The sequence below is a fragment of the Salvia splendens genome, chromosome 15, assembly GCF_004379255.2.
Source record: "Salvia splendens isolate huo1 chromosome 15, SspV2, whole genome shotgun sequence".
NCBI lineage: Eukaryota > Viridiplantae > Streptophyta > Magnoliopsida > Lamiales > Lamiaceae > Salvia > Salvia splendens.
The window spans coordinates 2,655,875-2,668,886 of NC_056046.1; the positions used below are offsets into that span (position 1 = coordinate 2,655,875).

General features: G+C 37.7%; 3 protein-coding genes across 7 annotated transcripts; 1 reads left to right on the plus strand and 2 right to left on the minus strand.

The window, feature by feature from the left end:
* The first annotated feature begins 515 nt into the window (after window positions 1-515).
* LOC121767967 (FAS1 domain-containing protein SELMODRAFT_448915-like) lies at window positions 516-1,465 on the plus strand. The gene has a single exon (XM_042164307.1). The coding sequence runs from the start codon at window positions 575-577 to the stop codon at window positions 1,379-1,381; it is 807 nt and encodes a 268-aa protein (XP_042020241.1). The 5' UTR covers window positions 516-574; the 3' UTR covers window positions 1,382-1,465.
* Window positions 1,466-4,151: 2,686 nt separating this feature from the next.
* LOC121767343 (lysine-specific demethylase JMJ18-like) lies at window positions 4,152-9,504 on the minus strand. 5 transcript variants are annotated; one of them, XM_042163593.1, is made up of 12 exons: window positions 9,365-9,504; window positions 8,272-8,397; window positions 7,975-8,046; window positions 7,784-7,861; window positions 7,189-7,695; window positions 6,862-7,089; window positions 6,473-6,634; window positions 6,011-6,379; window positions 5,365-5,917; window positions 5,168-5,271; window positions 4,712-4,909; window positions 4,152-4,632 (listed from the first exon to the last, which is right to left on the minus strand). In XM_042163593.1, exons 2-12 carry the CDS (start codon window positions 8,281-8,283, stop codon window positions 4,309-4,311), a joined length of 2,607 nt encoding a protein of 868 aa, XP_042019527.1. In that variant the 5' UTR covers window positions 8,284-8,397; window positions 9,365-9,504; the 3' UTR covers window positions 4,152-4,308. The 5 variants fall into 5 exon arrangements, with proteins under 5 accessions (XP_042019527.1, XP_042019525.1, XP_042019528.1 ...); XM_042163591.1 differs by lacking the exon at window positions 9,365-9,504 and adding an exon at window positions 9,114-9,141; XM_042163594.1 differs by lacking the exon at window positions 9,365-9,504 and adding an exon at window positions 9,063-9,080.
* A 1,805-nt stretch (window positions 9,505-11,309) lies between these two features.
* Window positions 11,310-12,902, minus strand: LOC121767561 (CASP-like protein 1B2). Its single transcript, XM_042163860.1, has 3 exons — window positions 12,430-12,902; window positions 12,219-12,342; window positions 11,310-11,708 (listed from the first exon to the last, which is right to left on the minus strand). The coding sequence occupies exons 1-3, from the start codon at window positions 12,663-12,665 to the stop codon at window positions 11,448-11,450; spliced, it is 621 nt and encodes a 206-aa protein (XP_042019794.1). The 5' UTR covers window positions 12,666-12,902; the 3' UTR covers window positions 11,310-11,447.
* Window positions 12,903-13,012: the final 110 nt, after the last annotated feature.

The window sequence follows — 13,012 nt, forward strand, 5'->3', positions numbered from 1 at the left end:
GTATTTGAAAGTTACTATATCAAAATTCATGATTTCCAAGGGGATTCTTCTCAATCATATTCATAATGCTTTTCTTCTCTTATTTCTTTTCCTCAGGTAGAGAAATAGAGAAAATAAAGAACTTTGCATGCTTTAGTGGCATGAATGATTTACTATCATTTTTATTTAACTTAGGGTTTAGTATCATTTTTATGTAACAAAACACCCTCTAGAAGAACAAAAGTGAAAAAATAGCAAAAATATCAGTTGACAGTAGTAATATTTTTCAGGGAGTGCGAATATGAATGTGATCACTAATGACTAATGATATAAATATTGCGGTTCAATTCGATTCAATCACTACTCCATAAATGAATTAACACTCGATCTCTTCATGAAGCCAATTAACATGGCGATAATCCTCTTCTCCCTCACCCTCCTCCTCGTAGCTCTCGCCGCCGCCCCCACCCACCTCCCCACCTCCGCCGCCCCCACCCACCTCCCCACCTCCGCCGCCCCCACCTATCCCCATATAACCCCCCTGGCACCACCACCATCCCCCTCACCGCAACCCACCGCGGCAGCGAAGCAAGAAATGCCCCACCGCCCCACCACCACCACCTCCGCCGCCGCCACCTATTCCCATAAAACCCCCCTCGCACCACCACCCTCACCGACACCCACCGCCGCAGCCGTAGAAGCAGAAGCCCCGTCGCCACCACCCAGCGCGGTGGCGGCGAATCAAGACAGGCACCTCCGCAACATCCTGGACGCCCTGGTTGGCAGCGGAGACTACGGCGGGTGGGCCAACCTCCTGTCCTCCGCCAACCCCTCCGACCTACCCCTCACCGCCACCCTCTTCGTCCCCTCCAACGACGCCATCTCCGCCCCCGCCGCCACCCTCGACCCCCTCCTCGTCGCCTACCACATTGTCCCCCAGCGCCTCACCTTCTCCCAGCTCCGCCACCTCACCATCCCCACCCGCCTCCCCACCCTCCTCCCCTCCAATTCCATCCTCCTCACCGGAAACTCGCCCGATAATTTCACCGTCGACGGATCCCACATCACTCAACCCGACATCTTCCTCAACTCCGCCTTCGCTGTTCACGGACTCGATAGGCTGCTCAACTACTCCGTTTACGGCGGCAGCAGCCCCCTCTCGCTCGCGCCGGAGAGCAGCGACGACGGCGCCAACCTTGTCGAGGGAAGGCAGCGGCCCCGGCCACGACTGCCGAAGCGGAGGCGGTCGCCGCCGCCGCCGGGGAACGGAGGCGACTGGGTGCCGGACATTCCGGACGTAACTTCCCCGGGTCTAAAGGCCGGCGCGTGGCGTCCGTGCGGTGGAATTCCGGCGGTTGTGATTTCTTGCTTTTTTGTGTTTTTCGGATTCATGATTCGTTGAGATTTCGCGCGCGAAATGTGGGTGGTTGGAATTTCTTGATTTTGTAACATTTCTTTGATTCACAATGAATTTGATTCCCCCGTTTCACATTTTCTTGATTTGTTGTGTTGTTTTTCATTATGTTATCTTAGTTCAAATCAAGCGAGAGTGGGAGAGATTGATATGGTTAGTTAATTCAGTTAATTTGATAGCCCCATTTCAATTTTTTCTTGATTAGTTGTGTTGTTTTGAGATATCAAGATCATCAACTTGTCATTATGTGATCTTAATTCTGAGAGAGATATATAGATTCAGTGAAACAATCGAACTTTATGTGCTAAGAATTGACAAAGATAGCAAAAATTGAATAGTTATGACGTGTTTAATTCCATTTAACTAGATTGTAATTTTCATTTTAACTAAATTTTAGAAAAAAATCCATACGATGTAATTAAGCGCTGCAATATTTGTATTGAAGAACTGAGAAAAATGTGTATTTGAAAATTAATTATAGAAGAAATGCAGCTTAAAATCATAATTCGAAATTCTTGAAATTGGATTTTGATGTGAAGCGGGAGTATCAGTTATGATTTGTAAGTTAGTTAGTTACTATAGGAAAGTTAGTTGATATTGACATTTTAGTCCTTCAATTTTGTCGCTCTTAAATTTGCAATTCCCGAGGAAAAATATTACTAGCACCTAAAGTTCATGAACAAATCCCTTATCTTATTAAAAAACTTTTGAATTATTTTGGGATTTTTTTTACTACAAAATTGATCTGTAGAAAATAGCATTTGTATATTTTGGTACTTATTTAAATAAATATTACAAGAGGTTTTTGGACAGAGATATAATCACGATTGATACCTTGACAAAGTTCACTGATAAAAAAAAATGTTCCGTCTATAAAATTTTCTTGATTAGTTATGTTTGAGATGACTTCACATTTTCTAGACTAGTTACGGTGTTTTGATACATCAAGATCACCAACTTTTCATTATTATGTGATCTTAATTCACAGAGAGAGATGAAGATTACGAAAACAAAATTTTGCAGCAGTGAAACAATTGAACTTTTCTATGGCAATGTGTGTGTGTATCAATGGTAATAAGCTACATGTATGCTTTACAAGGTAATGTGTGTATCTATGGTAACAAATTCCTAATAATATTCTTGATCGATCTTGATTTGATACTCCGTAATCTTCTCTTTTTTCTAACAATAAAAATAATACTCCCTCTTTCCCAGTTTAAGAGTAAGATTTACAAGGTAATGTGTGTATCTATGGTAACAAATTCCTAATAATATTCTTGATCGATCTTGATTTGATACTCCGTAATCTTCTCTTCTTTCTAACAATAAAAATAATACTCCCTCTTTCCCAGTTTAAGAGTAAGATTTAGTTATGGCACGGGTTTTAAGAAATTGGTGGAGTGTGTAATAAATGAAGTGATGTGGTGGTTGTTGGAGTGTGTAATAATTAAAGTGAGGTAGTGGAAAGTGAGACCATTTTGATTTTTTGTGTGTTTAGGATTTTGTTTTGTTTTATTTTTATGAAAGTAATGGCATTTGAGTGTAAATTTCATAAAAAATGAGGTTAAATTTTATGTCCAAATATGGTAAATTCTAAATGTGACTCTTAAACTGAGACGGATTTAAATGACAAAATGTAACTTTTAAACTGGGACGGAGAGAGTAGCTCTCATCGCCGCCGCCGCCACCCTCCTTTTATTAAATTAGTTGCACTATAAATAAATGACCACATCTCCTCCCTCTCTTACTAAACTTTTTGAAGCCAACAAACATGGCAATTCTCTTCTCCCTCCGCCTCTTCCTAGTAGCTCTCATCGCCGCCGCCGCCACCCTCCTCCCCACCGCCGCCGCAGAAGCCCGACCAGCCCCTCCCCACGCAACCCTCGCACCACCACCACCACCACCCTCACCCTCACCAACAAATATTTTTGGATTAGTTATGAACATTTATATAATTCTACATATATAATCGAATTTTTTAAAGATTTTACATTGAAAATCGATTTATAAATATTCATTGATTTAAAATAAATTACATACTAATTTACATTTTTAAAAAATTGAAATTTTAACTTAAATATTTGCATATTTAACAAAAATATTCTTTAACTAAATATTATATAATTAATTCAAATCAAGCTCGAAATCATATTACATTTTGGCATAAAGTTTCTATATCATTCCTTTCTTATGGCTACATGTAACAAATAACAAAATTAATTTTTAATTAAATTCAATTAAATCTCAAAATAAAGGATATTATGTATGTGTACAATTTATGTACATTCGAAATTGTCTTGATTTGTTGTCTTGTTTTGTACCGTGTTAATTAATTAATTTTTAATTAAATTCAATTAAATCTCAAAATAAAGGATATTATGTATTTGTACAATTTATGTACATTCGAAATTGTCTTGATTTGTTGTCTTGTTTTGTACCGTGTTAATTCAATAAAGCTCCGTTTGGTCTAATAGAATTAGGTATGTGAAATTGGAATTGAAATCTCCAATTCCAAATTAGAATTTTGTATCAAAAATAGATAATTGGAAATAGTTATAAAATTGGACACATTCACCCACGCACGATCTCACACACACAATACACATACTACGATCTCACACACAATACACATTTCATATCAATTGCATCATTTTATATCCAATTTGATCACCCCGTTTCACATTTTCTTGATTAGTAAATTTCATTACCATGTGATCTTAATTCAGAGAGAAAGATCACAAACTTAAATTTGCAGCAATGAAACAATTGAACTTTATTTGCTTAAGAAATGCATCGTGCAACAACACCAGGATGAATTTTCTCCCTGTTTATGCCGATGCCAAAAAAGAATCGACAAAGATAGCAAAAATTGGTTACCGAAGTCTAGAAAAAATAATTATTGAAAATAATAAGTTTTATTTAGAATTCCTCTGAATCTCCTCTGTCAGCGTCTCAATAGCTACTCTCCACAAAGAACTCGTCGATCCTCTGCACAATATCCTGTGCAGCATCTCCATCTCCTCACGGTTAGCTTTCCTCAACAGCCTCCCGAAAACCGACCTCGTCTCCTCCGTAGTAGCCTCAAAACTATCTGTTATTTCCCCTCCAGCAGACCTTGTTTCCAAGGAATTCTTCTCAGCTGCTAAGCTATCGCCTGTTCTCGACAACGACTTGTTGCTGAGGGCCTTGTTTCCCCAGTATTCCGCGCTTTTGTGATGAGGGTCGAGCGCCTCAATTGCCTGGATGAAGGGAGGCGGGTTAGCAGTTGTTGTTGTTAAGGCGATGGATGAAACAATGGAGGTTGAGTTGGGATTTTACCTGCATGACGGAGGGGGTGTTGAAACCGAACATTTCAAGCCCGTTGATGCTACCCGGAGGCTGCATGGGGGGGAGCCCTTCCTTCCCCAAGCTTAGCTGTGTCTGTATTTCTTGATTCAGTCTCTTGCAAACGCTCGACCAGCATTCCTCTGCTGACATGTGCACGAAACTCACCTGTGGAAGCTCCTCGAGGGTAACCTGATAGCATCAAGTTTCGTGTAAGAAACGTGTTTTCTTGTAGGTGCACCGTTGGGCACAAAAAATGCACGCAATATCAGTTATGTCCATCAACGTCCCGTTGAGAGGAGAAAAGAGTGATAACATATCAAACACTCAATCCTATGTATTGTCAATCCAATCTAGGCATCAATTAACAAATCTACATTCAAAATCATCGAAACAAAAGGGCGATAATCCCATGTCTCGTGCGTGCCAAGATGGATAAAAAGCGACTACCTTGAACAACGGGCCTAGGAGCCCACCAGCCATGACTTCTGATGTATATCTGCTCTTCACCAGTGGATTGCAGATATTATAGAACATTACGCGGCTTTTATAACCTGTAAAGACGATTCAGTGGGGGATTTTAGGCGTCTAAACATATTGTCTGCTAAAGATTATATTGATAGACAAATCTAACAAGCACGACGTACCTAAGGGGAATATGGCCGCCTTGTTGCTCCACAGTTTCCCGTTAACAACAGATCCGAGAGTTATGAGTTCAACGCAAACGTTGGTCCTTTGTTCGGGATCTGAATCAGCACTTGAAACTTTATACGTAGAGTCTTCTACGTATTCAGATTTCATTGGAGGTGAAAGATCAGCACCGAACAACTTATTATGAGCGGCGAGAATACTGTCGCTCAGATTCTTCTGGCCTAAACGACCACGGTGATCGTTTGACACCCATGCTCTCTGTGGAAACATGCTACCTTCCAATGCCTCGACCAATGTCTTCAACTCATCGATGGTGTGGCGGAGAAGGACTAGTCTGTTCTCGGGATCACAGCAAGTGACGAGATTTGCGTGCTTGAGGCATGTATACCTATCCGGCGAACAATTGCAACAAGCAGCAGAGAGATGCAAGTCGTAAAAGCAAGAAATGCATTCTCTCTCTGTATTCTCATCGAAATCCTTCTCCATCTTCTGGATGCGTGCTGCCCCTTGGAGGCGTTCGATTCTTTTCACCTCTAAATCAACCCTCGTCTGCGATTTCGGGGGAAAAAGGAAATTAAGATATACAGGAAATCAGGTGTACGTTTACGTGCATTTTACGTGCAATGTAAAAACAAAAGCTACCTTAATTGCTCGGGTAAGCATCCCATCCTCCCCGCAGAAGCTTTTCCATCTCAGATTGTCGGGATTTTCTTTCTTTAGAACAGAGATCTCCCATAGCGCCTGGACGGCCTCCTTAGCAGCAGCCAAAAGCAGCTTATCATGTGATATCGATGTCTTGTGAAGCTGCGTGCTATAGAGCTCGACTGCATTTTGACCGTGTTGTAGCCAATCAACAGGGGCCACATTTACTGCCTCCGCACAATTAAAGCCACAGTTGAAGCCCGCGTGGTAAGCCCTTGGGAAGGTGAGAACAAACTCCCCGGAGTTTTGGACAACACGATACACTGGCACCCCTTCCGATTTCAAAACGGATGGCGAAAGCTGAGTAACCTGTTACAACAAATTAAAGATTCATGCTTGATTTGCACAAAAAAGAACAAGGATACAAAGAGTTTGTGCAGCTTTAGTGCAAAGTTGACTTACCAATTCGTTTAGTAAATCCGGTTGTTCTTCAAAGAGATCGGACAAGTGCTTCTTCATAGCTTGCTCCAATGAAGAAGCATGATTACCTGGCACTCCATACCACATTTTCGGATCTCCCCAGTGATGATAGTTCAGCGAGTAGAGATGGTGGTCTTCGACATGCTTTTACAAACAAAATAAAATCATACATACATCAATCTTCCCCTCCACTAACAAAGGCGTTTACGTCATTTTAATAAGCATAGTAAAATAGAACAAAAAACAGCACTCTTATTTATTTTTCAGGTTGATTAAATCAGTAATTCGTTAATAGCACACCCCGATATGGTGAAGTAGCGTCCAATATATATTCCATACAAAAATAAATAGTAGATGTAGTTATAACTTACCCAACAGAACGACGAGAAGCACATGCCTATATAAAGCCATGGTACAACTACACCAGATATGTTGCATTCTTCGAAACCCAAAACAGAAACCGGGAGACGAGGTAAGTTGTTCAGATTCCATCCTGAAGTCACATATTTACAAATCTTAGCTTCATCTGCCATTAACGTAGAATCTTTAGGAAATCCACTTCCTAGCGTTCCCGTTTCTAGATCAGCTCCGTAATACACCTGCACTCACATACAAAGTAAAATACTCCATAAAATTGCATAATGTGATGGAATGAATGTTAGAGATGGGAAAATGGTTAAGATCTCATTTTCTCTCACCTCAACCTCGTCTGTAGGCTGCTCGATAATCCTCCAATACTCTCCTTCGATATCATTAACCGTGGGCCGCCATTTACTATCTTGCTCGATCCCTGCGGAGGACTCTTGCGTTCTTTCCTTCACTCTGAAGTAAGATTCTTTAAATTCTTCGGCATATCTTTCAAATTCATCAAGCGTGAAGTCGGATCCTGACTTAAAGCCAAACTTTTCTTCATTTTCACCAGCCGCATTAGCCTCTGAACTCTCAGAACGAGCACGTCTCCTTGGCCTTGTATTGAACTGCCTCCGCCTTTTCCTCTTTCTTTGCGACTTTTTCCTCATTGGCTCCCTGTTTTGAAGGAGGTCGACATGCTGAATCCGTGTCGAGAATTTTGATCTTTCCCACACTTCCTTTTCTTTAAGCGGACAAGGCGGCTTCCAAGATGGAGGCGGCACTATTTTACATATACCGTAAGCCTCAGCTCTCGGACGAATGCTTGCTATATAACCAAGAGTGTCTTGGAACTCCTAAAGCAGAACATCCACGTTAACACACATCAACACAATTTACATGCTTGAAAGTCGAAACTTATAATTCGAAGTTAAAAGTATATACCTCCTCGGTTGGATAAAAGATTGGAGCGTCATCTATATCAGGCCTGCAGGCTCCATTCGGATCCCATCTTGCCAAGACCTACTCCAAAAGATATTTAACAAAAACGAGAGAAACGAAAAGGTAAACAAATCAAGGTGTGGATAAATTGATAGTCAATCACATGAAGCTAGTTGTACATCACATCTTATTACCTTTCTGTGACGTGGACTGCCAGGAGACTCATGGCTCTCGTCGTTTTTCTGGGTGTTTCGGGAAGGATAATCCTACATAAAAGAACCTCACAAATCTTAGTTTTAACATATTCTAAAGATGATTGAACATTACATCCCCTCGCAAAAGTCATTACAAAACAAAATGAGTAAACCTTATGCAGATTATACGACAACCATATGACTATTTCGATTCTACCAAACAACGGTGACAATTAAAAAAACTTGTAAAAAAATCAAAATCAACACATTCATAAGGAAACGGAAAGACATTCAAACCTTCAGTTTCATGATTTCCAGATTATGAAAGAAGCATATATGTGCGGCCGATTAGTTGCTGGTCGATTTCCGAACCTCCCCAAAAGCAGAGCCTCGCCGCGCAGCAGTTCTCAATAAGCAGAAATTCTGATCCAGAAAAGGAAAATTTATGAAAACCTAATCTCCCCAATTTGTTTCCATAGATGACATTGACAAAAATTCATGACTTTATGACTACAAAATTGGTGAATAACAATCAATATATAATCATCAACAGCACAGATATTCTTCAATAAATAGATGAATATATCTGTCAAGAAATTTCACATAGCAAAGAATGGCACCATAAAATCCAAGAATTTCTCATAATACAATGGAATGATGAAAACCTGATTATTTATTACGAATAACAATCATATAGATAAGATATTCAGATCTATGCATAAAAACTATGCATACAAAAAAATTACCAGAAAATTAGACCTAGAAAGGGGTTAGAACACGAAGCTGTAATCTTCAAATGCAAATCAGATGAAATTCCATGAATTTTACATAATCTTTCAGAAGCTACAACTCAACCAATCAACACAGATTCCACTCCTAAAAATAGTATCTTAAAATTTCTAATTCAGCTATTGAAACAGAAGCAAACTTTCAACCTAATGTGCTCTGATAAAAATATGAAACAATTCCCAATTCCCAAATTGAATGCACCAAAATTCTTCAAGATATATTGCCGCGAAACAAATCAACATCAAGAAAAACGATTTATATTAACTCATTCAAACTACAAGCAATTTCCAAGAAATTACAGTTATTGAAAAATTCTTTACTGCAAAAGGTAGGGTGAATAAAATCCAAACCTAAAGAGCATAATTTTATTAATTTATTCAATGGAAAGTGAAAAGAGGAAGCTATGAAAAACCTTATAATAATAATAATAATAATAATAATAATAATAATAATAATCTCCAACTCGAAAGAAAAATTAGTTCCTCATAACATGAAGGCAAAATATAAACCAAAAAGGAATTTGATTTTTATTTTATTTTATGCTTCATGAAATCCTGACTAAAACAGAAGTGTTATGAAATAGGAGAAGCCCAAGAATTACCTAAAGACGAATACCAATTGTGAGCCAATCTTGTTATATTTATACTATGTTTTTTTTATTATACATCAAAAACATTGCAATCCCATATATAAAAATCTAATCTTTAGAAGGAAAATTTAATATAATAAAGGGATAAATGAAAAGGGAAGAGAGAATTGATTTTGTGTGGGATAAAGGAATTGTATTACAAACAAGTTGAATATGTCCTAGAAAAACCTGGGTACGCCCCTCCACCCCCACCCCACCACCTTCTTTAGATTTTATAGTATTATTCTATGAAAATTAAAAATTAAGAAAATAAACTTGTAACTGAGATAAAGAAAAGAATGGAATCTGAATGAAAAAGACTGTTTGGTTCAATAGAAATCTATGGGCTTAGGTGTCAGTGTTTGTCCAAAATTGCCTCTGAACAAACAAAGTACATATATTATGACATTATGTTTTGTATGGTGATTATGCAATCAAAATCTTGAATTTTTTTTAGGGAAAAAAACATGTTTCAAACATACATAAAGATTAGCCAATTATTGTTGATTGGCCCCTCTTCTGCTATTTTAGTTGGATTTTAAAAGATTAATGGGTAAAAAGAATTGTTCTTTTGGGGAATGTTTTGCTTATTAAAAATTATTTTGTTAAATGAATCCAAATGTATTGTTCAAATATGATGAATAGTCACTTCATATTCTACTTCATCCCATGGCCACTTTTGTAAGGTCATATTCAATGTTTCATGCCTCTTTGATGTAGGGAAATACGACTTTGACGATGATTTAGCGTTTAAAATAATGTGAAGCGCCGAAAGTGATTTTATAATTATCATCCAGATAAAAGTTGTTCGAATTTTGTCGAGATTGTCATTTTGGAAGGTCTAATTCAATGTTTTATACCTTTTTCATTTTAGAGAAAATTCGAATGGATGCTGATTTAGCGTTGAAAATAAGCATAAAGCGCCAAAAGCATCTTTATGAGTAATAGTCTAGTTAAAAGTTGGCCGAAATTTAAGTCGAGATTGAAATTCAAATCTGTACAAACTGTATGGTTGAAGAATAGTGTGAGCGCCGAAAGTGATTCTATAGATAATCGTCTAATTAAAAGTTGGCCGAAATTTAAGTTGAGCTTGCAATTCAAACTTTTGCAATTTTTTATTTACTCAAAATTTTAAGTTGAGATTTTGCAATCTAAATCTAAGTTAATGTTGCTAAGTGTAAAAAGGGTTATTTTGGAATGAATAATTTCGTACTTCTATAATTCAGGTTTCATTCAATTTTTGAAGATTTAACCTCAATACAAGATTATACTGTAAAAAATTTTACACTCTTCGGTTTGTAGTGATTTACAAAGTGTTTTGAGTTAAGTTGTGAAGTTAGTTTGAGTTTTAAAGGCAGATTGTGATAATATACTATTCATGATTATGATATTATTAGGGAAGTGATCAAAAATCTTCCGAGCATTAATTTACTTACTAATTAAAACGTGACACTTAGAAAAAGATAAAATGAAACGTTATTTAATTCCTAATTAAAGCTTATATTTATGGAAAGACGTTTAATTGATCGCCTAAACAAAGGTCTCTTTTAACCGAGTATTCATTAAATATAAAAAATATTTTATAAGGACTTAATTGTCATCATACGATCTTCCTAAATCCTAATTATATATAGCTCCATTCCGAGACACCAATATTTATTTATTGTTTTTATCTCTCTATTATTGTATCATGACAAAGATATGCATATTTGAAATTTAAGTAACAGGCTATTTTTTTAAAGTTACGGAATTTAATTACAATTTGACCGAATTTATATTTTTTTTATGATTTGCTTCTTTTTTTTCTATCTCTAGTACTTCATCAATTTTACATAAAAATTCATTCTCACAACTAATAAGACTATTAATAATAGACAAAAAGAGTAAAAAAAAAAGTAATTACCATCACTCCAAAACAAACATTACCAAAATATTACTATCAAACAACATTACAAATTAATCATATGTTTTCCTCCAAAAAAAAGAAGAAAACAACACAATTATATTATAACATCAAATATATAACCACAATCACAAGACAAGAAAGATTACTAATTTAAGGAAGAACAGAAGAGTTGAGAGGAAGCTTATTATAACCTGCATAGTGATTACGAATCCTAACGATAGAAACAGCGCAGATTATGATCATCAGCAACACCCCAACGAGCGAAGAGATCATGGCGGCACCACCACGGTTGCAATAGCTCTCGAATTTGTCGCATATTTTGTTCCACCGCGCGTGGGAATTCCCGTTCCTCCCTAGCTGCCCCATGAACACCGCCGCGCTTGCGCCACCGGAGACAATAGCTACGTTCACCTATAACTTTAAAAGGTTAAAAAAAATCCAAGGAGGGGTGAAAAAAATACAAATTGGTTTGGGGGGCTGAAGCTCCCCCAAACACATACCTATGTTCCATTATTATGTCCTACTTTCAATTTTTTTTATAAATTTCGATTTTTTTAATTCAATTTTGATTTGTTATATGTTAGTCTATTTTAAGGTAATTAAGTGGAGTTATGATTATTTTTAGTAATATTTATTTTCAAATTTTCCATTTTATAATTGATTGTTATAGTTAATTAATCCAAAATTTGGATATACATAATTTTATAAAATTCTATAAATACTAAATATAATTCTCGTTATAAATAGTGAAATTAATAGTGGGACACAATATACTCTAGACAGGGGATCTCATCCAAACCCCCCCAACCCCCGGCCTAAACAATACTAAAACGACGCAAGATGAATTCTCTAAGAACAACTTAGTAGGTAAGACGTTTTCCTCCAAATAATATGTATGAGGACATCGAAACGAAAACATACCAAGTCCAAGACTGGAACAACCAAGGGAGCGAACCCTTTGAGACTGAGCTTGGATCCAGCAAAAGCGACCGCCAGCATCAGCAAGTTGTGGAGAGCAGCATTGGCATTAGCAACCACAAAGAACCTGTGTTTTCACATCCACTCTGTGTCAAGTGTGTGAATTTTTGTTGCATAATTTTTTTTATGTGGTTTAAAGTCTAGAAGAACATACACAAATGCCGGAGTGTGTTGGAACTTTGCACTGAGGGTGGCTCGAAGAGGCACTGTTCCGATCGTCGCAACGGTGAAGGTCTTCGTCTGCTTGTTGAGCGCCATAACCAGCGTAGCATCCAGTGTTAGTAGAAATGCAAGCACCCTAAGCACCTTGATGATCGAGTCGACCTTCGTGGAGACTGCCGGAGCTTGGTCGTGGCCGACCTCCGGCTTTTCTCTTCCTTCTGAAGCCATTGCTGTGGCCGCAGTGGTGGTCAGGGGTATTGTGGAGGATTGTTGAATGGGGTGAAGGTGAGAAGGTAGTGAATTTTCATTGACAAACGCATGTATTATATATATACAGAGACAAAGAGAAGCATTTAAATAGTAATTGTGTTTGGTTAGTCTAACTAAGAGCTAATCTCATGCAATTAGTCTCAGTAGTTGGGAAAAATCCATAAGTAATCTCAAATAGATGCAATGTAGGTAAATATTGATTGGAAATTAGCATACAGGGCAACACACTACACTAACTTGCACAATAAAGCAATCACAGTGTGTATCTTTGTGTGTGTGTGTGTGTGTGTGTGTATAACAAAGCC